This window comes from Bactrocera oleae, chromosome 2 (genome assembly GCF_042242935.1).
Source record: "Bactrocera oleae isolate idBacOlea1 chromosome 2, idBacOlea1, whole genome shotgun sequence".
Taxonomy (NCBI): domain Eukaryota; kingdom Metazoa; phylum Arthropoda; class Insecta; order Diptera; family Tephritidae; genus Bactrocera; species Bactrocera oleae.
Genome location: NC_091536.1, coordinates 13,253,072 through 13,281,023, shown reverse-complemented (window position 1 = coordinate 13,281,023; position 27,952 = coordinate 13,253,072). Strand labels below are relative to the sequence as shown.

Sequence of the window (27,952 nt, the reverse complement as noted above, 5' to 3'; positions counted from 1 at the left end):
GTACGTGTGAGCGTTTAAATTCTTTCTGATATCAAATTAATGTATAAAAGTCAGCGTATAATGCACTGGTGTGCTAATAAAACTCTGTAAGTTGCTGGGTTTGAGTGCATAAATCATTTGTTGACTGAGGCTGTGAAGTAATACCGCAATACCTAATTTTTCAACAGCTGCGCAGGGCAAATGAAAGAAATATTATACCCCTGCAGGCACATATACACACACACACACTTACACATTGTATTTCACACCAAATTGAAAAATTTTAATGCAAACGCGATTGGAGGTTATAACAAGTATGTATAATGCGGCAACTTCTTTCTCAACTTTGGCACGTATTTTATAGCTATTGAAGCGAGCTACGGCTGCAACTTGAGAAAGTGCTGGGAAAACAAAGCAGCATACATAAAATGAAAATGAAATGAAAACTTTTGCATGAAGATAAAAGAAATTTGAGTCATCGTCGCTGGTGACCGCTGTATGGCATGCCACATTGCGATGCTATAAAAAGGGTAATAAAAAATTACACTTGCTAAAGTATATAATATTTCCAACAACTTTCTTGCTGCTCCACTTTGTGACAGCGCAGGAAGTTACATTTTTTCTTCACTGCAAACTTTTATTTATTTTCTTTATTTTTTATATGCCAGAGGGCTTCGTATCTATTCTTCAGCGATGAGTAGCCGCAACGTAATAAAAAGCCACTAAAATATTGAATGCCAATATGTACTTAGCAACTGGCCAAGCTACCAATCCAATCGACCTACCAACCGACCTGCAGTCAAGCGAAATAAAAATGTGCCAACACAAGAAAAAAAAAAAGAAGAAAAACAGAGAAACAGCGAAGAAAAATTGAGAAGAATTGTAAAGAAAAAGAAATCAAGTCGGTTTTTCGGTCATAAAACAGTAGAGTAATGGTAGTTGGAATCCAGTGAACTAGTGTAGGTAGCAAACAATAGAGTAGCGATGCCCTACACTTGAAGACAATGAGCAAAGTTTTGGCAACGCGACGTTGAGAAGACATTAAAGCGCAGGAAACAAACACAGTTTGGAATATAGAAATTCGCAGAAGACTGCAGCTGCGCATAGCGTGCGACTAAAATGAAAACCGAAAGAGTCAGTGCGAAAAACTAGTAAAAAGTCAACTAACAGTGCATCGAATCGCGTGCGGCTAAATAAAAGAACCACATTTTTATGCAGCACTCAAATGAAAGAAAGCGTCAAAAAAATAATGGTTTCGTGGGAAAGCCAAAAATTAAGTACATAATTGTAGGAAGTGGTTGGTTATAAGTTCATATAAATGGTGGGCAGTCAGTAAGATATTGATGGGTTAACTAAGCATACAACTGCTGGGCAGTTGCTACGAGAGTGTAGCAGTGAACTGCGCAGTTGCATGTAAAAATTAAAAAAAAAAAACAATTTTTTTTATAGGATTAGTTTGCATATATGTATATAGGCAACGTTAACCTGTCCAGAATGTTGTAGAGTCGTTTAGATCAATATATTTTAAAAGCTTACACAGATTTGTATTTATTTGTATATTTGTATATGATATAGTTATTATTTTATTGCAGAAGCACTAAATATATGTAAAATTAATTGGATTATTTTTTGAAGTTTTTTAAAGTTTTCTATAAACTTAACTAAGAGCATTGTGGTCTGAGTGCGAGAGACGTACAATTAAAAATTAATGAATACCGCCACTTTAAAATATAACTAGCAAACAGAGGGGGTTGAGCTGATTAATGCCATCATAGCTTCAACGAACATAATAAAAGGAGAATAGTAAGAAGAAAATTGTCTTACCTCGAGCAGGTGAAAACCACTCAGAATGACTAAGAGCAAATATTAATCTTTTCGGAATACCACAATATTATCACTGCGCGTTGCGAATGTCTTGAGACGGCTGCCGTGCAAAAGACTGTTGAAAATGCAATAAGAGAAAGTAAGCGAAATAAATTTCAGCAAAGAAAGAAAAAATTTAATATAAACAAGAAAAGACGTTAACTTCGGCTATAATCTTCTTCACATGTGTACTTTTTTGAGCATAAAAGGGTATTGCAAAGATATATTTTTATTCTGATTTGGATAGGTTAATTTGGATAGCAGCTATAAGCTAATGTAATCCGATCTGAACAAAATCGTAGCAATGCCTTGCATAATAATCTCTGCTAAATTTCGTGAAGATATCTCGTCAAATACACAGCTTTCCATAAAAGCACTTGATTCCGATCGTTCAGTTTGTATGGCAGCTACATATTGTGCATGTCCGATATCGACAGTTCCGACAAATAAGCAGTTCCTTGATGAGAAAAGGGCGTGTGCAAAATTTAAGACCAATATATCAAAAACTGAGGAACTAGTTCGCGTATATACAAACGTACAAACATATGGACAAGGCTAAATCAACTCATTTCATTGCGCTGTTCATTTATATAAATACTTTATAAGATATCCGAAGTTTTCTTTTGTGTGTTACAAATATTATGGAAAATTTAATATACTCTGTTCAGGGTATAAAAACTTAGTTGGGTAATTATAGTTAAAGGCAAAGTCTTCTATCAGTCAATCAGTGGTAAGGATATAGTCTTTAATGTTTTGCCTAAGAATTTGAGCAATTTCATTTGCAAATGATACTTCTGTAGTCGTTAATTGTTTAAACATTCAGCATATGAATAAGACATCAGACTTAATGAGTTCATTCTAGCCAATCAACACTCAATGATTCATGGCTTTGTAAACTGACCACTGCTGTTTTAATTTTATAAAAAAATATTCTGTATATTTGCGTATGTGTTCATAAATACATATTTATATTTACAAAAAAGCACTTTTAATTAACAAGAAGTAATAATAAGCCAACTTTGATTTAATTTTGCTGCAAGACTTAAAATCGCAGTAATTTTAAGTATTTTATTACATAACTACAATCCAAGTTTTGATAACTAAACTAGTTCGAATAGTTGTGTCATTCACTTTGACGACTGTAACACACTTCCGTTCAAGACAGATGGCATTATTCTTTAAGTTTTGCAATTCTTTTTCATAGCAATAAAAATACTGAGAAGAAGAAACATAAAAACGAGAACATAGGTATTTTTTATTTTGTAATCGAAAAGAAACGGCGACAGAAATACTACGAGTGCGCTACTACAATCGATAAGGATCGAGTTCAATTGGAATGTAGCAACTTTGTTATGTGTTAGCAAATGCAATGTACAGAAGAAAATGGGAAATGAAATATAATTTTAAACGCAAAACTTACGGTTTTATATTGGCAATGTAAAGTTGTTTAAAGTAAAAGTGAAATATTGATATATTTTAAAGTCAAAGCCATTAAAAAAGCAGCGCGTAAACTGGTTGCATTAAATGATCAAAGATTAAACTATTTAAACAATGTGTACATATGGAAACTTACTTACCTGCTTAAATAAGAAAGCGTTAACAATCCAAATAAGAATAGTTTTATTTCCATCGATATATCAAATAGCATATATCGATTTTCGCTAAACACAATATAAGATATTCATCTGCAGCTTGTTGACAATGTCAAATGGAAAAGTTGGTTAGACTCCTTTATTGGTCGCCGCACACTCTCGCTTCAGCGCTTCAAACCGCGCAAAACCAAGTAAAAGCTTTGATTAAAAGTCTCTCCTCTTGGATATTTCTAATTACTTTCTTTGAACACCTAACGTTAAGCATGCAATCAGAGCTTTTAATCAGCTTCAAGCTATTGAAAAACAGTGAAACTCCCTCGATAATTAAGCACACCATTACCAACACACATTTTATTGGTGTTAAGAAAAATATTCTTAGTCATTGCAGCAATTAGGATCGAAAGTTCACTTTTAATGGAAATGCTACACTAATTGAAATTAATCCATCAACTATGCAGTCGAATATATTTACCAACACCTCAATATCTCGTTAGTATATATGTATGTCTAATTTCTACTTTATTTAAGCGTATATGTATTTGTGTCAATCACTGCGCCATTCATCAATAATCAACTGTGGTTGTAGATTTGTATAGCAACGTGCTAATTGAAGCAATTATTCAAAGATGCACTCAATTGCAGTTGCATCCATTGGTAGGCAACTGAGTGCCCACTAGGAATATGTAAACTAAACAAATGAATAAATGAAAAAATTAAGCCAAAAAGGCAGATCACCAGTGGAAGATGGAACTTTTATACAAAGAAGTAATTATTGGCATGATATATGAACTATGAAAGATTAGCGTACATTTTTTATGAATACTTGTAGTCAACAAATATTGTTTAAGCTGCTTAAATATTTCCATGTTCATTTTTACAAAAATTACTTAGGAGCTTTTGCTAGTAACAATATTCAATTAACTAGTGGCCGCAGGACTGCTGATGAAGGTTTTTCTTTTATCAGTGTGAGTCAAATCTGGAAATTTGGTTAGGCAGTCATAGCCATTCTTTTATAGCTTTATATTTTCAAAGAATTCTCGTGACAACAACTGAACATTGACTTAATTAACTAAGTAACAGTAGCAAAATGTTTCCAACCAGTAAAAAACAAGACCTTTACCATAAATTTACCGGCCGATAACGATTTGCTGCCACTAATTAGTTTTGTTTCAATATGGTACAGTTATACTCTTTTGGCTCAAATCCAAACACATACAGACACTTTTTAGTCATAGGGATCCACTCAGGGATTCAACTTAAAAACCAAAAAGATTTTGAAGCACAAAAATTTTAGCGAATATTTTTTATAAGAAACTTGTGTAATTTAATATTTTCGTTTTATTCCCTAAAAATGCACGCTTAAATCATAAGTTAACATTTATAGAATAGCGCATTAAATCCGCAAAATTGAAAGACTCCATTTTCACTCTTTTCAAAATCCTCTATCATACAAGTTAAAACATCGAAATTCCTTTATAACACAGCGTTAGCGGTAACGGTATATAATCCACAGTTACTACTTATATAGTGCACGAAAAGGTTGCACTAAAATTACTGTTGCTATTTATACCGCCTAGCTGCAGAGTTAATTAATGAGCTGATTGAATTGTTTGCACCTGTCCTTCAGGCTACATTAAAAGCTTTATTCCCACTTTTTCCGCACTCACACTAAATGCACGTTAACTACTTTTGGTCCATTCGCAAAAATTATTTTGTATTCAGCGAATCAACTCATCGGCTATAGTTTATTTGCTTTACCAATGGCTACACACATACTTTCGGTAAGAGTACAATGCAAAGCATCATTAATTTTGCGCTGCATTGTTTTTCCCATGCCGACATTGTTTTACCATAAAACCTGCTAACTGTTGCGAAACGCTATTGAGTTTTAAGTTTGGTGTGCTTACTATTCCTGTACGGAGTTTCTCCCGGTGAGCTTATGCCCGTGATTAATGGCTAGCTATGTAGTAATGACGCTAATTGTACAGCACGTCAATGTGAATTAATATCTATTAGTACATATATACACACATTCATGCATAAAAATATACACATATATATGCATACATGATTTCGATAGAGTAACAGGAAATTACGTTATTAATTTCATGTAAATACTAGGACTTGCCACTAAAGCGCTAATTGTTACTCATACCACACGTCGTACAGTTATATATTCGTTTGGCATACTCGTGCATGAGTTTAAATAAAGTTGTGAGTTAGAGTTTTTGAGCAATTGTAAGAAAAAAGTTTGAAAAAAATATTATTCACTTTTAGGCAAAGTTTATATAAATGAACACTGCTAATTGAGGACTATGCACTATATACTGAGTTAGCCTAACTAAGCAAATAATTATTAAAGAACTAAAACTTGTTTAAAATATGGTTTGCATTCATAGTTTATAGACCGAACAAATATCCGCATTCACAGTACCACTGACTATCAATTATGTAATTTTAGTTAGTAATGCTTCTGTTGTAATAAGAGCGAAGAGCGAAAATTTTTTTAACTTTGCTAAGAGTTAAGAATGGCTGAGTTGTGGTGGAGCCAACTGTAATAAATAGTACTGCCACCTAATTGACAATATATTACTGTGTTAAGCAGAAAGATGGTGATTCATCGTAGCAGAACGATTATATAAAATGGCAATAGGCAAGTCGAATCAACGCTTAAATACCCATGATCTGTCAATTTGCACTTTTAGTCACGAGGTCAAATATGAAGAACTACTCGAATGGTTAGCATAATTACAAAAGCTTAATACACTTGGCAGTAATCACCGAACTTTTTAAGGGCCCAATCGACGGTCCAGAAACGTAAATGTAATGGAAGTCTGGCCACGTGCCTTACTTCATATTAGAAACACTTTATTTAACAAATCTTAAATAGAATCCATTGAAATTGAAAATATTATAAGTATGCTTTATACATATTTAAATTTTATTTATTTTTCTCAACAAATGCAACACATTTTTAATTATACAACATATTTGATTTTTTATGCAGTTGCATCACGTGACGCTTCTGGCAGTAGCAGCAGCAGCAGCAGCGGATCAAGTAACAATGCTGGCAGTGGTAGTGGCAGTAGTGGTGGACCAAACAAATATCCAGTGCTAGTATTTGTACATGGTGAATCCTATGAATGGAATAGCGGCAATCCATATGATGGCTCCGTGCTGGCGAGCTTTGGACAAATACTTGTCGTTACAATAAATTATCGACTGGGCATACTAGGTACGTACATATATGGCATAATAATATTATATTATATACAATGAAGGTATTTTCGCTCACTTGTTCTAAAGTTTAAACAATGATGTACAACTAGTGCGCTACAATTGTTAGAGTGCAAAATTAACTCTGGGCTAGCGTGGTTCTACTAGGCTTCTACTTTTAGAAAATAATTAAGTATTGGTCATCTATATGATAGAGTTCACAACGAATTGTTGTCGCTTGCCCAAACAGCAGACTGTTGAACCGAGATAGCATTTAACACTTTCAATGCTCTAAAGTAATGCAAGGAAATGACGCAAAGTAATGCAAGGAAACTTAGAAAAAAAATTTTTATTCAGCTATTTGCTGAATGGTGTTTAGTTGGGGCATCCTTAGATGGCTTGAGTCAATATATTGTAAAGCCTTTATGCAATGCCAACAGCACTAGGAACTAATATTCGCTACGACTGTAACTTAGTATGGAAAATCAAACATGCAAATTTTTAATGAAAACCAAGTAGAACAGCATGCCTTTGAGCGCCACTTTTAATTTACTTAGCAATTTTATTTAAATATAAAAACTCTCTGCAAAACTGTTACCTAACTCCCCTCTATCTCTGTGAGCATATAATATTAATTTGCAGCAGTTTTCGGAAACAAAAGGCAATAAGAATAATATAAAAGGAATTTCACAATTTCAGTAGAGACCGCCAATAACACATTTTTTTCCTTTACATATATGTACATGCTAATGTGTATTTTAAGTGCGCCTGCTCTGTGTGGCACTTAAAATTTTATGCAAATATATGTATGTATATGCAACGCGCACTTTATTAAAAAGCACAATTAGCGCCCAGATTGCAATGACACAGTGGAGCGGTGTTAATGTAGCTACACACTTACACATGCACATATACTCGTAGAGCTGCACTTTAGCACACGCTTGCAAAATAAACTTTTACTACTATTTAGCATAGTACGTAGCTTTACGTGATATTCATTTGTTTCCTAATTTGCATATGAAATTTGCTTTCCAGTAACCTCACGAACTAGAAAAAAGAAAAACCGTTTTCCACGCTCAAATCGTATGCAAATGCGTTTGTGTGGAGGTGTGTGTGTACATTTTTGTGGCGGTGCGTTGGTTATTAGGTGCTGGTGTTGGAGTTGGTTATGTTGCATTGCCGCAGTTGTGGCTGCTGTTAGTGTTTAGCTGCTATGGAATTTATAAATGCAACTTTTGCTTTTATGAATTTTTCATGAGGCACCCGCACCCGCACCCGCATCTACACACCGACATACATGCATACGGGCAGTCAACTAAGCAATCCAATGCGATGATTCGTTTGCACAGCATAGCAATGCAAATTGTTTCCGCCCACTATGCGCACAAATGCGAATGTTGGCTATAAAATTAAATGAAATTTTTCATTCAAAAATTCAACTAAATTTCGAGTTTAGAAGGCTGATAGCGGCGTCAATGTTGGTGGCAAAAAGGCGAGCTGGCGGTGCTAAGCTGCAGCGTGGCTAGTTGTTAGTATTATTTTACTCACACTGAGTGCCCACTAGCGCATTTGACGCAGCGCAAGTGCATACAGAAGGCAATGCACTTGCTACTAAATGCAACTGCACGAACTCGAACTCAAATACCGACGCGCGACTATGCGTTGCAAATAAATGCGAGAAACAATGTCATCACATATAGGGTGCGAATAGTTTGGAGGAATATAAAAAAGTTGGGTATAGTAATAGAAGCGGCATTACCGAAATCTCGCTTTTTGGGAACTTTTAAACAATAATTTTGATTTGTACAACCAAATTGATTTCGTTATTTTTGCTTAACTGTCAGCAAGTTATTAAAATTATTTCTGCTTAAATGAAAAGAAACCGAAAACAACATTTAATGATAGCTGATATTCCAAAATAACTATGATTTTATAAAGTTATCTATGTAATAGGGGCTTCGAATTGACTTACTACATCATCATATTTGAATTTTACTACACCTTTATATATTTAAAATATTAAACCAAACTTCTTTAAGTAAATAAAACCACTTACACTTTTTTTATCGGCATTATAACGGAAATATTTACTTATAATTGTGACTTGTGTGTATGACTTGGTTCTAACAGTTTTATCTTATTTCTAAGGTGAATTTCTTATTATTATTCTTACAAAAAATTCTACCAACGACAGTTTTTGTAATGTAGAAGACAATTTTTTGTTTGTCTGAACCTTCTGCTCTAAAAGACGATTATATAACTTCTCTGGACTATAGAGAGCACAAGCTCTTTGTTTTCAATTTAAACCGTGCTAAAAATTTTTTCTCTTCCTATGTATATAATATGGAATTTTTTGATATTTCGTATTAAGCACGAAATGTACAACATTTAAAAAGTGATATTCAATTACAAAATTTTCCGCTATAAAAAAAGCTCTTAGTGATTTTTCCACAAAAACATTCCTTTAAAAGTTATACACAGTCAACATTGTAAATCAAAAGTACTGAGCATTCATACAAGTGCTTTACGAGCATATCTGTTGTGTTGCTCATACGACATGGTGTACTGTATGAATACAGCAAATTTGATGCATAATTTTAATTGCATATAACTTGTAAAGGAATTTTTTATGAAAAAAATTGCCAATACCTTTTTTGTATAGCAAACAATTTTGAATTTAAATATCGCTCCCTTAAAGATCTAGGTTTATTTGCTTTGGAGATAATAAATTGATTGCAAATGATCAACAAATTCCATTAATATAACAAAGAAATATACTTTAGGTACGGTGTGAATTTAAAATTTAGAGATTGTTTACATGGTAAAGCTTTAAAGATATAGTAAAGTTATAAGCTGTTCACTAATTGGTGATCTTCCGATTATGACGAAATTGTCTGCTCTTTTGCTTATTTTGTTTTAGTTAAGTTTGTATATTTCAAAGTAAACAAGTGTTAAACTTAAGAAAATATAAAGAAGCAATATAAATATAAAGTAATGTAATATTGTCGGGGATATTGTAATATATGATACTTAATTAACTTCGTTTTCAATTTATCTTCCAAATTTGGTATTAAAGAAGAGAATAGATTCCCTAAACTTTACCACGAATCGATTATAAAGCTTTGTAGCATGTCATACTCAGGTTACGCTCATGTCCTGCGCAAAATTTTGTTTTCCATTATGCTAATCCTTTACACTTACTGGAAACAATTATACCCTAATCACGAAGCAAATCTCAATAATTAATGTTTTAGTGTTGCATCAGAACATCAAAGAGTTAACAAGCTCAAATGAATAAGAACAGATAGAGATGTTTTGCAATAGAATTTAGCGCCAAATCCAAATGTTTTAACCAATATATCCCTTCTCGAAAAATCACAATATGCTCACCAAATTAATTTCGTTCATTTTAATAATTTTGCAACCAAACGTACCACCCGTTACACAACACATATGTATTTTATTTTAGACCTTACCCAGATTTTGCTAAAACCAAAGTTTATACGTGGCATGTGGCAAACGGCAGCGACAAAGGTAAATATGCACTTGTTTACCTGAATTGCAGCATGTTTTCATAGATATAACGGTGACAAAAAAATGTTGCGCTTACATTAAATTGCATGTGTGAATTTGTCATATCCGTATACCTCGCATGCACATAATGTATGCATGCCCCTATGTACCTATGTGGAAATTTACATGTGTATGTAGCTTTGATGCTTGCCACGGATTAAGCTTGTGGAATCCGCAACGTTCAGCACAAACTGCAACACGTTCCACTTATATAGACGCGGAGATATGCATGTGTGTGTGTGTGTGTGTACGGAGTTTAGGCTATAGTGCATTTGAACAGACCAAAGCGAGATAAACATGAGTGAACGCATCCGCACAGAGTCAGCGCAATGTTGACCTAAATGTAAACACTTACACATTAATACATACACATGTACATGTTGATATGTAGGCGTCGAATGCGCCAAGTGACTAGTCAAACTCGTTGGCAGACAGCGCAAGTCATGCACAAATAGTTTGCTTAAAACGTTGCTGCGATTGAAAAATCCGAACTTAATGGAATTTCGTCAGCAGCTGGCGTAGATAAGCTAAACGCGAAAGAGTGTGAGATACTCTAATTTAGGTATCCTTACGAGTGGTGTCGGACAAAGATTGAGTTTGCCTTCCTGCAATTAATCGTAAAACAGCTTGGTTGAGTATTTCACCTCGTGTATTGCACGCATCTGTTTTTTATCCATCAAAAGGAGGGAAACACAAATTTTGAATAATTTTTAGATGCTGGAATCTTTTCTATTTTCGATTGGTATAGCTTCGGTGCAGGCTATTTTTTTTGTTTTTATTTTATTTTATCTTTCAATTTAAGTGTTAATTTTTATGTATGCCTCTCGTCTTTCTCTTTTATCATCAGATCAAGAATATTATCTAATCGGAGTTAGAAACCCTTTTTGAGTTAAGGGATCTCACATTAAAGCTGTATAACATTGAAATTTTTGACCTGAAAACGTTGGCAGTGTTTGCCATCAGCGCACAACCACAAGAGCTTTATTGAACCTTTATACCTTTATACATTAATAATGTACACGGAATATACTATTGTAGAATGGAATGAAATGCAGGAGCTAATTGAAACTTTTTGTCAAATATATTGTATATTTATGCAAAATAATATTTTATAATAAAATATAATTCTTCATTTCCATTTCAGGTTTCTTAAACGCCAATACAGATCGCTACTCAAAACTGCCAGCCAACTATGGCCTAATGGACATCATTGCCGCATTACACTGGCTTAAAGAGAATATCGCGGCATTTGGTGGCGACTCGCAGAGTATTACGTTGTCGGGTCACGGCACTGGAGCAGCGTGTGTGCATTTTCTCATCTCCTCACTAGCGGTGCCGGAAGGTATAGACAAGTTGATTAGCAACTAATTATATATATTTAAAAAAAAATGTCAATATATCACTAGGTCTACTATTCAACCGCGCCATACTCATGTCCGGCTCAGGTTTGGCGCCTTGGTCGCTAGTGAGCAACCCTGCCAAATATGCGGCTATTGTTGCGCATCATGTCAATTGTGCACCTGATCTGTCACATGCACATCTCATGAAGTGTCTGCGCGACAAGACACTGGACCAGCTGCTGAGCGTACCCATACATCAGCCCGAATTTGGTTTCGCACTTGGTCCAAGTATTGATGGTGTGGTCATCGATGGTGGTGATTATGTACCACCAGCACCCGGTTCGGCTGCAGCACAAGCTCAAGCCTCAACTGCTGCCGGTGGTGGCCTCGGTGGTGGTGCCGGCATTGCGGCAGCGGGTGGTTGGGGTACGCCGGGACAATTGGAGAATATTGGTAATTATTGTAGGCTTTAAGTGCAAAAAACAAAATTTTCATGCAAAAATAATATGCAAAAGTGCTTGTATATTGATATGATGAAAATATAAATAATTGATTTCATTTGCATGCTCATTTTCAATTTGCAACATACACTTATTTAACGCACTATTTGCTGTACTTCCGTTGCGAACATATCGTTTTCTCTTCTTCACGGTATCGTTCAATGAAACACGCGCTGTATTTCAACGGGATTACAACACATTATCGACTTGGCTTCATCCACTATCTCCGATTGCTGTGGCTGCTTAACGCACGAATGCGCTTTTAATATCATCTTAAACTTCAATGGCGGCGGCTTTAATTTACCCGCACTTGTAATTAATTCAGTATTAATGAGGAAAACAGCCATTAACAAGTTGTCAAGGTATGTAAAACCTATAACCTGTGAAGGATTTATTTTTACACAGTTTTAATGCAAGAGTGAGTGATTTTAATTTCGGCGAAGTGTTCGTTGCAAGATTGAAATCTGTGAATGATTGTTATTACATTTTTACTATTTACACTTATCATTGCTCAATTGTTCACAGCGTCTCTGCAAGGATTAATTATACAAGTATTATTATTTAATGAAATGAAAATACGGATGGTAATTAAGTCGCTCTTGAAGCAAGCCACTGTAGTAAGCAGCTTGGTAAAGTCTCTCCGACTGCCTACTTGTGAAAAGAGGAACGTGAAATCAGTTTTACAACTACGATGCAAATATATTGGAAAAATCCTCAGAGCTAGTTGTTAATTCAAAAACAATCTTTTTTCCAGACTTTTAATGAACCCAAGCCAATTTATAGATAGATAAAAGTTAAGATTCATCCTGAGAAATTTTTCGCCATGACATACTTCTCTATAACAATACAAGTCTTAACGCCAAACCCATCCATACCTAATATAAGCAAGTTAATATGAAATAACTTTCTGTACAAAAAAAAGAAAAATCTTTTCTTTCGGTTATTCGTTGATCCGCCATGACTAAGCCCAATTTGATAAGCCTGATGCTTTTTGGACCAGTTCGATTTTATTCAGGAAAACGTATGTACTTATTAACTGGTATTTTCTCAAACTTTGAACTTTCCACAGGCTTTACACAATATATTATATGTTACAATATACGCCCAGCTGCGCACGGATGCAACTGACTATGTATGTATTTGTGAGAATGTATGCAAGCAATGAGTAATTTACATAAATTTGCGCTATACACTAAGGTGGGTAATACATCGATATTAGTAAATGATTAGCGGAAATCTTGCATTAATTAGTGTTAGTAGTTCAGAAGTGATGACATAAGTTTCAAGAAAACATGAAACAGCGCTAATGGTATACATGCGTATACGCAGCTAATTGGCGTTGACAGCTTTGTATAATATTTGGCCGATTTCGAATACTATTACGACGTCATTTGGCATTCGGCAAACATAAGCAGACATATTAAGTACTTAAGGGCTTTATAAGAAGACTCTTTTAGAAAGAAAGGCATACCGCTATCATCTTTTGATGCATGTAATGTGAAATTTTCCATAATTCATGCTTTGAACCCACAACACAAAGAATGGTATACATATACTCAACGCCGACGTAACTAAGGTAGCAACCATCTTTGACAAAGGCAAATTCAAATACATTCGTTTAGTAATTTCTATTTTACTAGCGGTATATTAACACATATTTATTAGGTTACATGCATAATAGAATACATATTTACAAAATTACTGAACGTATCTACTTGGCAATGTGCTCACATTTATAAACATGTCTCTATCTGCAACTCACTTCTTTGCGTCAGCTACTTCATCACTTTAACACACGTTCGTATCTGAGTTACTCATATAAACAGCACCTGGTTGCCATATGGCTTTTCATAACCTTTTAATTAGTACATTATTCCACACAACTTTATCTACTGGTTGCGGAGACTAACTAATCTTATACGTGTTGGATCGATATACAGCAGTGTAGAGAAAATCAAATCTCTCCACTCAGAGAGGTATAACCTTATCAGCAGCGAGAAAGAAATTCCTACGTCCTTGTCAGCCTAGAGATAAAAAAGTATCCCCACAGTTATACTCGGATGCAGATTGGTTCTCTGAATCTGATCTTTAATGCCTTTCAAGCTCCAACTTTGTATCGCTGCAAATGACTGTTAAGTCAAAGGGCTTAAAACTTATCGAGTTAAACAGGGTTATACAAGTATAGCCGAGATAACAGACCTTGGCCGGATAAAATCCGCTTCAATTCTGGTAACGTAGAACCTGTCGTGAGAATAGAGAAATGTAACGAACTGTACGAAGAAGTACATATTGGATCTTAATATCACAGTCGATGGCATCAAAATTACGACTGTCAATAACCCTTATATTTTTGGCGTTACCCTTAACAGCGTGTGCTTCCCTTGATGATTATAGTTATATTTTATAGTGACTATGACAGTTTTCTGCCGTAACTTATTACCTATTATACCTTGAACAAGGTATATTAAGTTTGCACAAAATTTGCCGCACACAGAAAAAAACGTCAGAGACCCTATAAAATATATACGTAAAAGATCAGCCTAACGATCTGAGTCGATTAAATAATAACCCTTTGTCTGTACATCTGTCTGTATATATGTATATAAGCGAACTAGTCTCTCATCATATAACTCAAAAAATATCGATCTGAAATTTTACATGCGTCTGATTAAACTGATTTTAGCACGGCAGGAATTCCACTGAAAATATATCGTATCAAGCAATTGATAATTTGTTCTGTCAAACACATAGCTATTATTTCTATGTTATTTCTTCTATTAAGAATATGTCAGTTTCTCTATGCACTTCGTCGTTTATTTTAAATAGAAAACAAAGTATTCATTTTCGGTATCTTTGTTAATATATACTACATGTTAGTGACTCGGACATATCATATATCTAAAGCAGTAAAAAAATTTTGTTTTTTCTAACTAGAATATAAAAGCGTTTCGAGAAAAAGCAACTAAAAAAAACTGAAAATATAAATACTACAAGAACGAATATATACATATAATTTTAAACGTAGCGCAAGAAACAATTGTTACGTTGGCATTGACCTATAGAGATGGAAACAGTAATAGTCGGCATCACGCTAACTACCCACGTTGATGGCATCTAGTGCAAAAGAAGGCAGCTTCACAAGGCTAGCTACAAAACTACATAGCCAGTTGCATACTTGTCTATGGCGTTGTAAATTCTTTTCGCTAAAGGCAATGCACATATATTGTTTTTAGAATGGAAATGAAAAGAAAATATAGAAGTAAATTCCAAAAACAGCAAAACTAGCACAAAAACTTTAAAAATTAAATGCAAAATAGTAATTTGAAATGGTTGTAGATATAAGTAATAATTTTTAGAGGCTGATTTCACCACGATTTTTGTAACAGCCAGAAGGAAACGTCGGAGACCCTATAAAATATATATACAAGTATATGCATGTAACTGATCAGCGCGATGAGCTGAGTCGATTTAGTCAAGTCCAACTGTCTGTGCGTCTATCTGTTTATCTTTACGTGAACTAGTCCTTCAGTTTTTGAGCTATCGACCAAAAATTTTGCACACATCCTTTCTTCATTAAAAAACTGCTCTTTGGTATGAACCGCCGTTATTGTACTACTATAGCATATAGCTGCCATATAAACAGAATGTTCCAACTCAAATACTTGTATGGAAAACTTTTTTATTTGACAGAGTATCTCCACGAAATTTATAATAAATTATTAACCCAGACATAGCCACAATCTACAAAGCAGTTGCTTAGGTCGGGGAACTATAGCATATAGCTGCGTTACAAATTGATCGGTCAATATGAATTCCTTGTATCTATTTTAAAACGATTTTAAATAAATCGTAAGTGAATCGCAGTAAAAGCGATTTACTCATAGACATTTGAATGTAGATGATCTTATGTACATATATATTATTTAGGCGTACACTTACATATGTATATGCTCTTAACCATTAATATTCCACAATTTCGTCAGTGCAGAGAAACGGTAATTTAACTGAGTTCATTTGTTTGCCATTTCCTGGCGCTTTCACATTTTGCATACGTCCAAACGGTGATGCCTCTGCCTGTAATTTTGAAAAGTACACGGAAAGAATATTAATCCTTTTTACTGCTGATAGGTCACATGCCACATATTGTGTACACTTTACTTACACCTACAACCGAAATGATCAACGATATTTTCGATTGTATGTAAGCTTTCCTTTACACATATATTTGAGCCGATTCTTACCCACGCTACATTTAAATGACACTCGTCTTACTTTCCTTCGCTTTTCTTGTACCACGTTTCTGCTTAAATCCAATTTACCTGTGAAAATGCATTAACTGTTTACTTGAAACCAAGCGCATGTTTGTGCGCACATATATGCAAAAATACACACGTTTGTATGGAGTGAAAGTGTGTGCGTGCTTATTTCTATATATACAAGTATATATATATATATATATATCGTTTTCTGACGCTTACCACAATCAGTTTTAATTTATTTTGTCTGCTTTTATCTTCCATTTCTTTGCTTGCCAAACAAACAAATACGCAGATATGACCTGTTGGCTGGTGTGACACGTGCCGAAGCATTTTTCTCCTTCAATTCCGGCGACGTACAGTACGGCATTGAGGCGGATCGTCGCTCGAAAATACTAAAGGCCTACGTACGCAATACATATACGTATCATCTGAACGAAATATTCGCGACGATTGTTAATGAGTACACGGATTGGGAGCGACCCGTACAGCATCCAATTAATATACGGTAAGCATTTTAAATAAATACAGACGCAAAGGCAAACAGGGTTTATGTATATATACGAGTATATATTTATATATTATATACATGCCTATATACATAAAACCTCACATAATGCTTGAAAGCGCGTAAAATTGCAAAAGGTTTATAAATTTGGATATGTATGTACAAGTATATTGTCGTAAGTGCGGACTATTTTTTAGAGCATGTTAAAACTTTTAAATCCGATATAATAGCAAAAAATATATTTTTATTGCAATTTTTTTGTTTAGTGTTTGTTTTAGCTAGTGAAGGAAAAGCAACAGAATGCACTCTTCTCTTACATAAAGTATAATAAGCTCGTTTACACCGAAAAGTACTTAAAAAAAATGTATTTTTTGGTCATTTGGTTTTCAAGAAGAAATAAAACGTACTACATAATTTAATATTATGGCCAAGAATTTAGCTTTATTATAAAGTTAATATGGACTAATGATTTCCTATGTCCATATCGATATCAAAATATATTAATTTCTAAACGGAAAAACTATCGAATTAAAAAATTCATTTCGCTTTAAAATTTCCTATCGACAGGTGTAACCCTCAACCTTAATATATTAGGCCAAGTAAAAAGTTCGTTCGGTTTTTATCTAAGAGATGGCGTTATTGTCCATAGTATTAGTGTTACGTGTCGCATCATGTCATACTATACAGCGCTGAAAACGTGTTTATTCGCGCTAAATTCGCTATATTTTAAAATTTTTTTCGATCAACGCGAAAAAGCTGCCAAAGCGGCTGAAAACATTAATATAGTTTATGGGCCCGATACTGTAAACGAACGTGTAGCACAAAAGTGATTTGCTAGGTTCCGTTCCGGTAATTTCGATGTCAAAGATGTACCACGCGTCGGGAGGCCTGTCGTCGAAAATTGCGATAAAATCATGGAAATAGTGGAAACAGACCGTCACATGAGTACTTATTTAATTGCTGAGGAACTAAAGATAAGCCAGAAAACCGTTTGGAACCATTTGCATAACCTTGGATTCAAAAAGGAGCTCGATGTTTGGGTGTCACATGAACTAACGCAAAAAACATGATGGACCGAATTTCCATCTGCGAATCGCTGCAGAATCGCAACAAAATCGACCCTTTTCTGAAGCGGATTGTGACTGGCGATGAAAACTGGGTCACTTATGCCAACATCGAGTGCAAACAGTCGTGGTCAAAGCTCAGAGAAGCGGCCCAGACGGTGGCCAAGACCGAACTGACGGCCAGAAAGGTTTTGCTGTGTGTTTGGTGGGATCGGCAGGCAACCATCTACTACGAGGTGCTCCCTTATGGCCAAACGCTCAATTCGACCCTTTACTGCCAACAACTGGACCGCTTGAAGGCAGCACTCATCCAGAAGAGGCCATCTTTGATCAACAGAGGCCGAATTGTGTTCCATCAGGACAACGCCAGGCCACACACGTCTTTGGTGGCTCGCCAGAAGCTCCTGGAGCTCGGATGGGAGGTTCTAATGCACACACCTTATAGTCCGGACCTGGCACCAAGTGATTACCATCTTTTCCTGTCCATGGCGAACGCGCTTAATGTGTTTCGCTCGTGTTTATATCACATACATATATCACATTTGAAGGTGCTTTTAATATAATTTTAGCTAATGCGATTTAAAAGTTAGCAATAAAACTGAATCTTAGCTTATAGATATATAGGTACATATCTTCTTGACGTATATTGCAAGTCAAGAAGACACCAAATTTGATTGTAATTTATTCATGATTTCATTGGATAGAATCGAAAGGAAACGTTGGAGATCCTTTTCGCAAATTTCGCATATAACCTTTTCTCAATAAGAAGCTGCTCTTTTATCGGAATGACCGATATCGGACCACTATAGCATATAGCTAACCTTTTCATTTATTGTCATAAAGCATTCGATTTAATAATCTGTTTTTTTTTTCCAAAAAATTATTTGTTGTAAGCAATTTACTTATTTCTATTTGATGCCTACTGATTTATGAACAATGAATTTATTTAAATTGAAACACCAATAGAATTGAACTAATTTCGATTTACATATTTAAAAATTTTAATTTTAATTGCGTATACATGTTATTATATATACATACTTGTATGTATATATATATATATATGTATATAGCAAGTGTTGCCAAATAGTTTGTTTGTAAAGGCAGCATGAATTTTTAAAACGGGTTAATTAATAGTAATGACTTATTTATTCCAAATCACTCTCGCAGCACTTCTGTTGTTATATTAGTTAGTAGGTAAATTGCATTTATACAATATTCATTATTCGACGAAATTGTAAATGAATTATAAGAAAATTTGGTAGCTTATAAGCTTTTATTATAGGTGGTAAGTAAAAATTATATTATAATCATATTCAAGTGAGATATACCTATGTGACATAAACTTAATCGAAGTGGCTAAATTTAATATTGAGTTGATATAAGTGATATGTGATTAAGACCTGGTCTAAGTCTAGATCAACTCCATTAATATTCTATATTAAACCTTTAATATAATGGAATATCTTTAAGAAAACTTATTCGCTTAATTTCATTAAAATATCACACATGTTGACATGTTGCTACAATCTTACCAATTTAAAGTCAGCTGGTAAGTCCAAAATCACTATGCAGGATATAATTAATACCTTCATATTCAAATGTTGATATGAGTATAAGTATGATTTTAAATATGAATATATATACTCGTATGTGGATAGGTATGGATGGAGGACAATAATTTTATGCAATATGGAAATGAACTCATATATAACATCATACCTTCACTCATAACTACAATCAAATATGAAGGTATAAATATATTTTACCCATTGCTTAGCAACAGCTGCTTTTTTTTATGTGAGATACACTATGCTCTGTTGTAAAGAGACTGTACAATTATCCAATATTCACTTTTGCAGTGATGAAACACTGGAAGCGCTTAGCGATGCACAAGTGGTGGCACCGGCTGCTCAAACCGTGGACTTACACTCGGCGGATCATCGCAATTCGTATTTGTACGTCTTTGACTATCAAACCAGATATGGGGATTATCCGCAGGTAAGTTTGATGCTTGTATCATTCTCACGTTCATTATATAGTATATTACAATAAGTGAAATGTGTATAGTGCAAATATTTATGTAAAATTCGCTCGTTATAAAGGCTTAACGTTTGACTTATAGAAATAATGCCTGCTTATTGAATAATTGAGTATTCCTATTTTTAAAAATGTGAGTAAAAAATGTCGCCATTTATATTTTATATGCGCTTTGGCTACAATTACATCATTTTCTGAAAAATGGAATACTGGATTCTCGTTCTGAGTATATTACGTAAAAGTATTTTGAAAACAATTTTAATATCGGCAAGCGACTTGAAAACTTCGAGTGAGTTCTTAGCGCCTACACATGTATGTAGCTATGTATATATTAATAAATATTCAGCTACAGCAGTTTAATATGAACCTCGTTGTATATAACTTAAGTCAAATATCTAGCTTTTTCAGCTGAATTCCAAATTGCAATTTTAATATTAACACTCACACACATTTTTTCTACTTTACTGAATGTAAAGCAAGTTTAGGCACGATGATATGAGCATGTATATATGTATGAAAGCCAACGAATTCTTAGAATTAAAATCGTTCTTCTCGTTAGACATTTATCCTACCACAGAAATTCACAATTGCTGCATTACTCAGATTTGTTTGCATTCAACCGATTGCAGTCGCGCAACCTTTGCTTGCTTCCACATCCGTAACGGGATTTACATATGTACATATATGTATGTATGCATATGAACTTATATGATTTTGTGCTAGGCAAGCATTTGAACTGCGGCATCAGTTCGGGGCACACATCTGCATATACAGTAAATATGTAGGTATATGCAAGTGCGAGCATGTAGGCCAGCAACAAATATTGAAGCAAACATTCAAACAACTTATGTAGGCAATTATCTGCAATCTGAGTGCTTCGAAAGCGGCTCAAGGCAAGCCAAGTACATTACGCGTTATGTCTGCACACATATGCCGTTCTACAGCGCTCAACTTAAGTGAGAGTTGAAGTGAGGTAATGCGTGCTATTCCAGCGATATACCCCCTAAAGGACATCAAGTGATCTAAAGCAGTAGCAAACTACACGCATCATTGGCATTTGCCTATAAATACATACATATTTCCATAAGAAAGCAAGCAAATGTGTTGAAGTGCGCTAATAGATGATGAGAACTCTTAGTAAAACTGTAATTTCTTTGCCACAATGCTAGGAAAATATTACGGCATACATGCCAAGTGTCTGTTTAGAAGAGAAATGCTAGAACTAGTTCTTGTTTAAGTATAATTTCTATAAGATCTTGCATTTCGCTTCTCAAAAACTTCACTGCCTGCCTTGAACTCTATATAATTGTCTAAGTCCATTTCTTTTTTATATATTTTCAGCGCCAAGGTTGCATTCATGGCGAGGATTTGCCCTACCTGTTTGGCGCACCATTAGTGGGTGGCTTTAGTCATTTCACACGAAACTATACCAAAACAGAAATCAATCTCTCAGAGGTTGTAATGCTCTACTGGTCGAACTTCGTGCGTACTGGGTAAATAATAACAATATGATCAGTAGTTAATGGCCTTATCAACACATATAATATATTATAAGACAAAGAAGCTCAGAATACTTTATTTGACGAATCTCTGATTTGTCATGATTTTTATTTATTAGACCCCGGCTTTCAGCTTGCCATGGTTCTTATATATAAAGCATATGTACTTTTCTTTTATACCTCTTTAGCAATCCGAATGAACAAATGGAAGGCGAACATCCCGGTAGTCGACAAGAGCGTAGTCGTTACAAAACGATTGAATGGACCGCTTACGAGAGTGTGCATAAGAAGTATCTCAATTTCGGTAAGTAGTCTGGAGCCAGGCGAACACACAGTTGTTACATATATTGTACATACAATACATACTATCATCATCAATTTATCGGATTTACTACTAAAATTTATGTGAGCACTTTTACGTAACTCGAACCCTATATATCTTCTTATATGCAGACACAAAACCCAAACTCAAGAATCACTATCGCGCACATCGCTTATCCTTCTGGTTGAATCTCATTCCCGATCTGCACAAGCCAGGCGGTGATAATGTGCCCGCCGCCCATCACCAACTGCTGGATGATTCCGATGATGACGTCGACAATAATATCGCACATGACGGTTCTGTTAAACCACTCAACCCACCCTATTCGCCGCATGCTGGCAGCGCGGCGCTCGGCAATTTCACACTATTTACTAATCAAGTATTCTCATTGCTGAATCTGTCGTCACCCTCATCGGCGCGTAATGGCTCACGTTATGGTAGTAAAATGTATGGCGGTGAGGAGAACGGTGAAGCGCATGCCGCCGGCAGTGGTTCGCCCCCGGAAGGTCAAGACGGTTTTGCTGCCTACTCCACAGCACTGAGCGTCACAATTGCGATTGGCTGTTCGCTGCTCATACTCAACGTGCTTATCTTTGCTGGTGTTTACTATCAACGCGACAAAACGCGCCTGAGTGAGCCGCGTGCGCAAACGAAACTAAAGCGACAGGAAAACGGTCAAATGCCGAATAACATTTGCGGCGATCTCGAAACCTTAACGATACACACGAAAAACGATCCGGCAACAATACTTTCACATCATCATGCGTTACAACATCAACACCAACTGCCGCCACCTGAATTCGCGGATATACCGCATCGTGCGCCGCCGCCGCCGAAGCATTTAAAATCGCTGCAAGATGCCACTAGCAACATGAATATGGGTGGCGCGCTCAATGCGACGGGTAGCGCGTCAAGCGGTGGTAGTATGGTAGGTGGCGGCATGGGTAGCAATGCTGGTGGTGGCAATGCTGCTGGTATTGGCGGCATGGGCAGCGCTAACGGGCAAAGTAGTAGTGGATCTAGTGGTAGTGGAGGCGTTGGTGGTGGCGGTGGCAGCATGCTGGGTCTAATGCCACCACCGCATGCGCTGCAAGTGATGGGCAATCAATGTGGCACACTTACCAAAAAGAGCTGCATGAAACAAACGCAACAGCAGCAACAACAGCAACAGCTAGTTGTTACACATCAGCAACATTTGCAGAATCATCATAATCAAAGCATGACGACGGCTTTAATGGGTGGCGGCGGTGGTGCTGTCGGTCCACCGCCACCATCCGTATCTAGCGCACAAGCGCACACACATGCAAATGTGCAGCAACAGCAACAACAACATCATCAGCAAGCACAACTACAACAAATTCAACAGCATCCACTAATGGATGAGTTGCGAGTGTGACATTAATTAACAGTGCGTTTCAAATGTGATCTCTAGCGGTGATTAAATGATTGTGATGTGAAATGACGTGGAAAGGGGCGACACACAATGCTACATAGCTCGATTTAAGTGTGTGTATGTATGCCGACATGTGTATTTATGTGCGTGTGGGTGTGTGTGTGTTTATTTGAGTGTAAGCGTGTAGTGTATATGCGTGTGCTATTGTTGCACATCCTTGCTGTTTAACAACCATTAGGTATTCGCTCTGTATGCGTCTATCCTTTTGTCAATGAGCGAGAACGTCACTGTATTTAGTAGCAAACGAAAACGGGATTACATGGCGTAGGCGCATTTTGTTAATTACATATAAATACATATTTAATAGTATTAGTAATAAATATAGAATTCAAGAATGGTATTTATATTAAGCCCCTAGGAAAATTATATATAAAGTCATGGTGCTTGGCACAAAACCGAATTATTATTTCCAAATGTTCTAACTATAACTGTATTTAATAGCAAGTTTTAAAATAAAGTTTTTGATTGTCATAAAAAATTTAAATTCAGCAATCAGATGTGTTGTACTTGTATATAGTGTAGCTAAGGTGATAAAACTCTAAAATATATTATATAAACTGAATAAGCAACAATTGGCGGCACAAAGTTGGTATTATATATAAGTTTAGTTCGCACTTTTACTAGCAGAAAAAATTAAACTTCGAAAAATAACTAATCTATAAATTTATTATGACTCGATTATTTTTAATTTTTTAATTAAAATATTTTGTGTTGATGTGTGTAGCGGCACAATTTTTACTAGCAATATCGATATGATTTTTTGGAATCAATAGGAAACTAGTATTGGTTGCCTAAAAATGGAAGCGCAGGTGCGCCAGACTGCAGGCAGCCGCTCTTAGGCCTTATCCAGCTGAATAATGTTTCTCAAGTTATAGCATTGGGAGCCGGCGAGCTGAATCTTAGGCATTCGTAAGACAACGTTCCAGCGTTTCATCGCAGAATACACTTTTCCAATTTTTTATAGGTAGGATCTTAAAGTGCCCAGTGAATATCCCTACAATATTACTAAGTTCCCTTTTGTCCGGAAATAAAAGCTTTGCGGTCTGTTCACCATCAGCACTACCCAAAGTAACTTTGTGCTATGCTCTATGTTGCTAATAGAAGTTAGGTATTCTTTTAGGGTCCATTGAAGGACCTGAATGGTCTGTGTCAGCTTTGGGGAGTTGTGTTCGCAACTGCCACTGAGCGCTCCAACTCTTCTGCCTTTTCGCTTCTTTCTATTATTATATGACTGGGTACCCAAATGAAATAACCGAGTTACCTACAGATAGTCTAGCTTTTGCCGCTTGCATAACCTAACGTAGCGAGCCTCAGTTTTGGCGCTACGTATACATTAATTGTCGCTTGGCTGTTCACTAGAAAGTTTATGGACTTGCTGCCTAGAGCAGAAGCCCACAAGGTGCCAGTGTTATGTCGACAATTTTGTACTAAATAACAGAGTTGTAGTTATTTACCTAGTTTGAAACTACCTTCTGCATATGGAATACTAGAGAAGAAGTCCGCCGCTGTTCCTATTGCACCCTTTCATCTGTCGTTGAATATGTATATATTTTATAGGCCGCAAATATAAGTGGACTGTCCCCGGTTAGATTATTTATATTATATTCACTCTGTAGCATGAAATATGTAGATACTATTACTTGTGATAAATTTTGTCTCAAATCTGATAGTGGACTATTAGTGAAGAAGTGTGCCTTTTCATATTGGTACATTTGCAAAATGTGGAGGAGACTAACCTTTATACATTAATCGTTTTTCCCAACAACATCTTTTAGAAATATATTTATATAATGTTTCAACTTCACTAACATTAGTAAGAGTTAATTTTGTGAATCCCTGCAAGAGAATAAGCTTTGTTACAGTTAAAAATATTCTTATTCTGTTAAGAAATGTGATATACTAATGGTACTTTACTTGAGCATAACTTTGTTTTTTTTTTTTTTCATAGAGGAGGAAGTACGTTTACATATGCCAGGCTAAGGTGTTTCGCTCTAGGTATGTCGGACTTGAACATTACTTGACTTGGTAACCTTGCTAATGTTAATACCGACTAAAAAATCCCCTTTCTTCCGGCCTCATATCCCCCCCGGAACCGCCGCTAGGCATTACTTCGTGGATAGTGTATTTAGCTACTGCTCTTTCTTCTGATAGCTTAGTTGAGCATGGCTCGTTCTAAAGAAATGCCGAGTTTTTACTTTTACGAATTGATTAATAGTTGCCACGAAATTTATAGAACTTTCTTATATTCATCTGCTCTTGGTAAGCAATTTCTGCGGCAAACCATTATCCGATGTTCTTTTACAATGGTTGTAACATGTCATGTGGCTGTTTAAGCAACGAAACGATATCTGGCCTAAAGTTCTTTGTTCTGTTATGTTATTTTGGGGCACTCAACAACTTTAGTCATAAACGCTACCGTGGTGATTATTTTCAGTAAGACACGATATTATTCCTAGCAAAGTAGCCCGAATATATATAGTCCTAAGGTGTAAAAGATAAAATCGCCTAAACTCACAACCAAACTTTGGCTAGCAAATCAAATCTTCTATAAAGTGTAACACATTATACTCTTTTGTGGATGTTGTGTCAGAATATAAAAAAAATGGTATTTAATACTCTTCAATCAAGGCCATAAAACAATTTTATTTTTAATTCAAGCGGATCTGTTATTCTGTGTATGCACATATGGCGACAGCATGTTGCAGTTGTAGCAGCTGAATAACTCAATTAAGAACATGTATTTTGTAAATATAAAAGAAGCCACCTGATCGCATCTATATGCAATTGAAGCCGTCAGCTTAATTGAAATCGGTTTTTACGTTTGCAATTTTGAGTAGTGTGAAAGTGTGAATGTGACAGCATTTAACATCCTCAACTTAGACTCTTTCCTGCACTGCTAGTTTAAGTCACCAGTGTGTTGCTAACAGCAACTCTGTTAAGCATTTATTTGTTTATTATAAATTCTACATTTATGCTTTAAAAATAATTAACTTTTTTATTCCATACTAGAAATTCACATAAGAAACGTAAAGTAGCTTTCGGTATTTGTATAAATTATTCTTCCAAAGACTGATTAAGTGTGTATATAATAATTGCCGTTAGTGTGCATCCAATACAAAATGAGTGTGTATATGTGTATTTACGTAGGTTTGTATGAACTAATATGTGTATAGAGTTATTTTAATGTATGTTAATAAAGAGATATAGCCGTAGTGTGAATATAAAATGAAGGTTGTTTGAAAATGTTCACAAAAATAAAATTTATACTTATGAATTGAAAATAAAACTTTAATTATAACAATGCGAAAATTATTAGAGATAGATTGAGTTGATACAAAACCAAAATTAAATATGTTTTTTTGCAACTTTAGTTTTTTTCAATTTCTTGTTGTAAAATACACTCATATCTTCTTTAAACTAAAAAAGCGGTATAAGGAAAGTAATAAGAGTAGAATGTAAGGGTTAGTAAATAAAAAAATAAAAAATTTTGTTTTACTAAATTATTTCCTCTAATAATTAATTTTTTATTCTTATTTCTGTCGCTTTGTTTATTATAATTTTTTGTTTTGTAAACTTGTGTTTTAAGATAAAATTTGTCCGGTAGCTCATTTAGAGTTGTGGTAGCTGCTAACTGTTAAAAAAGAAAAAATATATATTTTTAAACTCACTTATATGTTGACAATTGTTTTGTTCGAGTGTGTGCGTACGATAAGTTATGTCATTAACTCACACGACTAGTTAGCTTAGATTTAAGTTAATTTGGAGTAAGTAAACAAATATGTAAACTACAAAAAATTTATAAAATGCTTACAGAAGTTCGAAGAATAAACATATAAGCATATATAGATACTATATATAGTATAAACAAATATAGCAATTAACTAAGTTGATAAACTTAATGATAAGACAATTAAAATTGTATAGAAATAAAAATAAAAGTATATAATTTAGTTGTAATTAGTGAAACAAGCAAGCAACAAGAAGACTACATTGTAAGTGAAGAGATAAGTAGCAAATAAATAACTAGAAATATTTAATATTAATTATTAGTGCGTATAAAAATGTGCAGCATAAAAAGTACGCTATAAGTACTTAACCTACAAAAATCTGTGACACAATTGTATTTTTAGTGCTGCAGTTAAAATAGTAAGTGGTTACTAATTACTTGTCAGAGACAGCAATAACGCTGGAAACCGTGTTTAAAAGCTATAAGTTGACAAATTGTGCAATACAAGTATATACATATATAGAGAACTAGTTAAGTATGGAAAGAATTGTGGTAATATAAGTATGTTATATTATGATGAACGTACGAAATTTAAAATGCGTAAAAAATAAGGGATTAATAATGTATAATAAAACACAGAATTAATATTGTATACAAAGTGTTTTATATTTACTTAGAAATGCAACATGGTGAGTTTTCATACATATTGTGTTACTAGTTATTTATACCATAATTTGTTGTACTGGTTGTTGATATTTCATACTAAGCTTCATACTACTTTGGAATACAGTGTTATAGGATTTTTGGCTTAAATACGGTGGGGATAAATCATCAAGTTTTAAAAAGGGCTAAGTACCACAAAATGGGTAGGATTTTTGTATATTCTACGTTAAGCAAATACATCTACAACTTTAAAGTAGTGATATTTTTATACAGAATTTAACGCTCAATAAAAAGTGTCTGAATCAATTTTTTCAAAGAACATTCCTTTCAAAGTTATACCTTAATTCATACAGGTAA

At 34.9% G+C, this 27,952-nt stretch overlaps 1 protein-coding gene across 1 annotated transcript in view; it reads left to right on the top strand.

Annotated features, from left to right (window-relative positions):
- Window positions 1-27,590, top strand: part of Nlg3 (Neuroligin 3) — a 74,533-nt gene extending 46,943 nt beyond the window's left edge. The window contains exons 3-11 of the mRNA XM_070109392.1: window positions 6,442-6,669; window positions 11,368-11,565; window positions 11,630-12,016; window positions 12,389-12,425; window positions 16,615-16,827; window positions 19,754-19,892; window positions 21,273-21,424; window positions 21,619-21,734; window positions 21,884-27,590. Of these exons, the coding sequence (XP_069965493.1) occupies window positions 6,442-6,669; window positions 11,368-11,565; window positions 11,630-12,016; window positions 12,389-12,425; window positions 16,615-16,827; window positions 19,754-19,892; window positions 21,273-21,424; window positions 21,619-21,734; window positions 21,884-23,148 (2,735 nt within the window). The 3' untranslated portion in view covers window positions 23,149-27,590. The remainder of the gene's footprint in view (window positions 1-6,441; window positions 6,670-11,367; window positions 11,566-11,629; window positions 12,017-12,388; window positions 12,426-16,614; window positions 16,828-19,753; window positions 19,893-21,272; window positions 21,425-21,618; window positions 21,735-21,883) is intronic.
- Window positions 27,591-27,952: the final 362 nt, after the last annotated feature.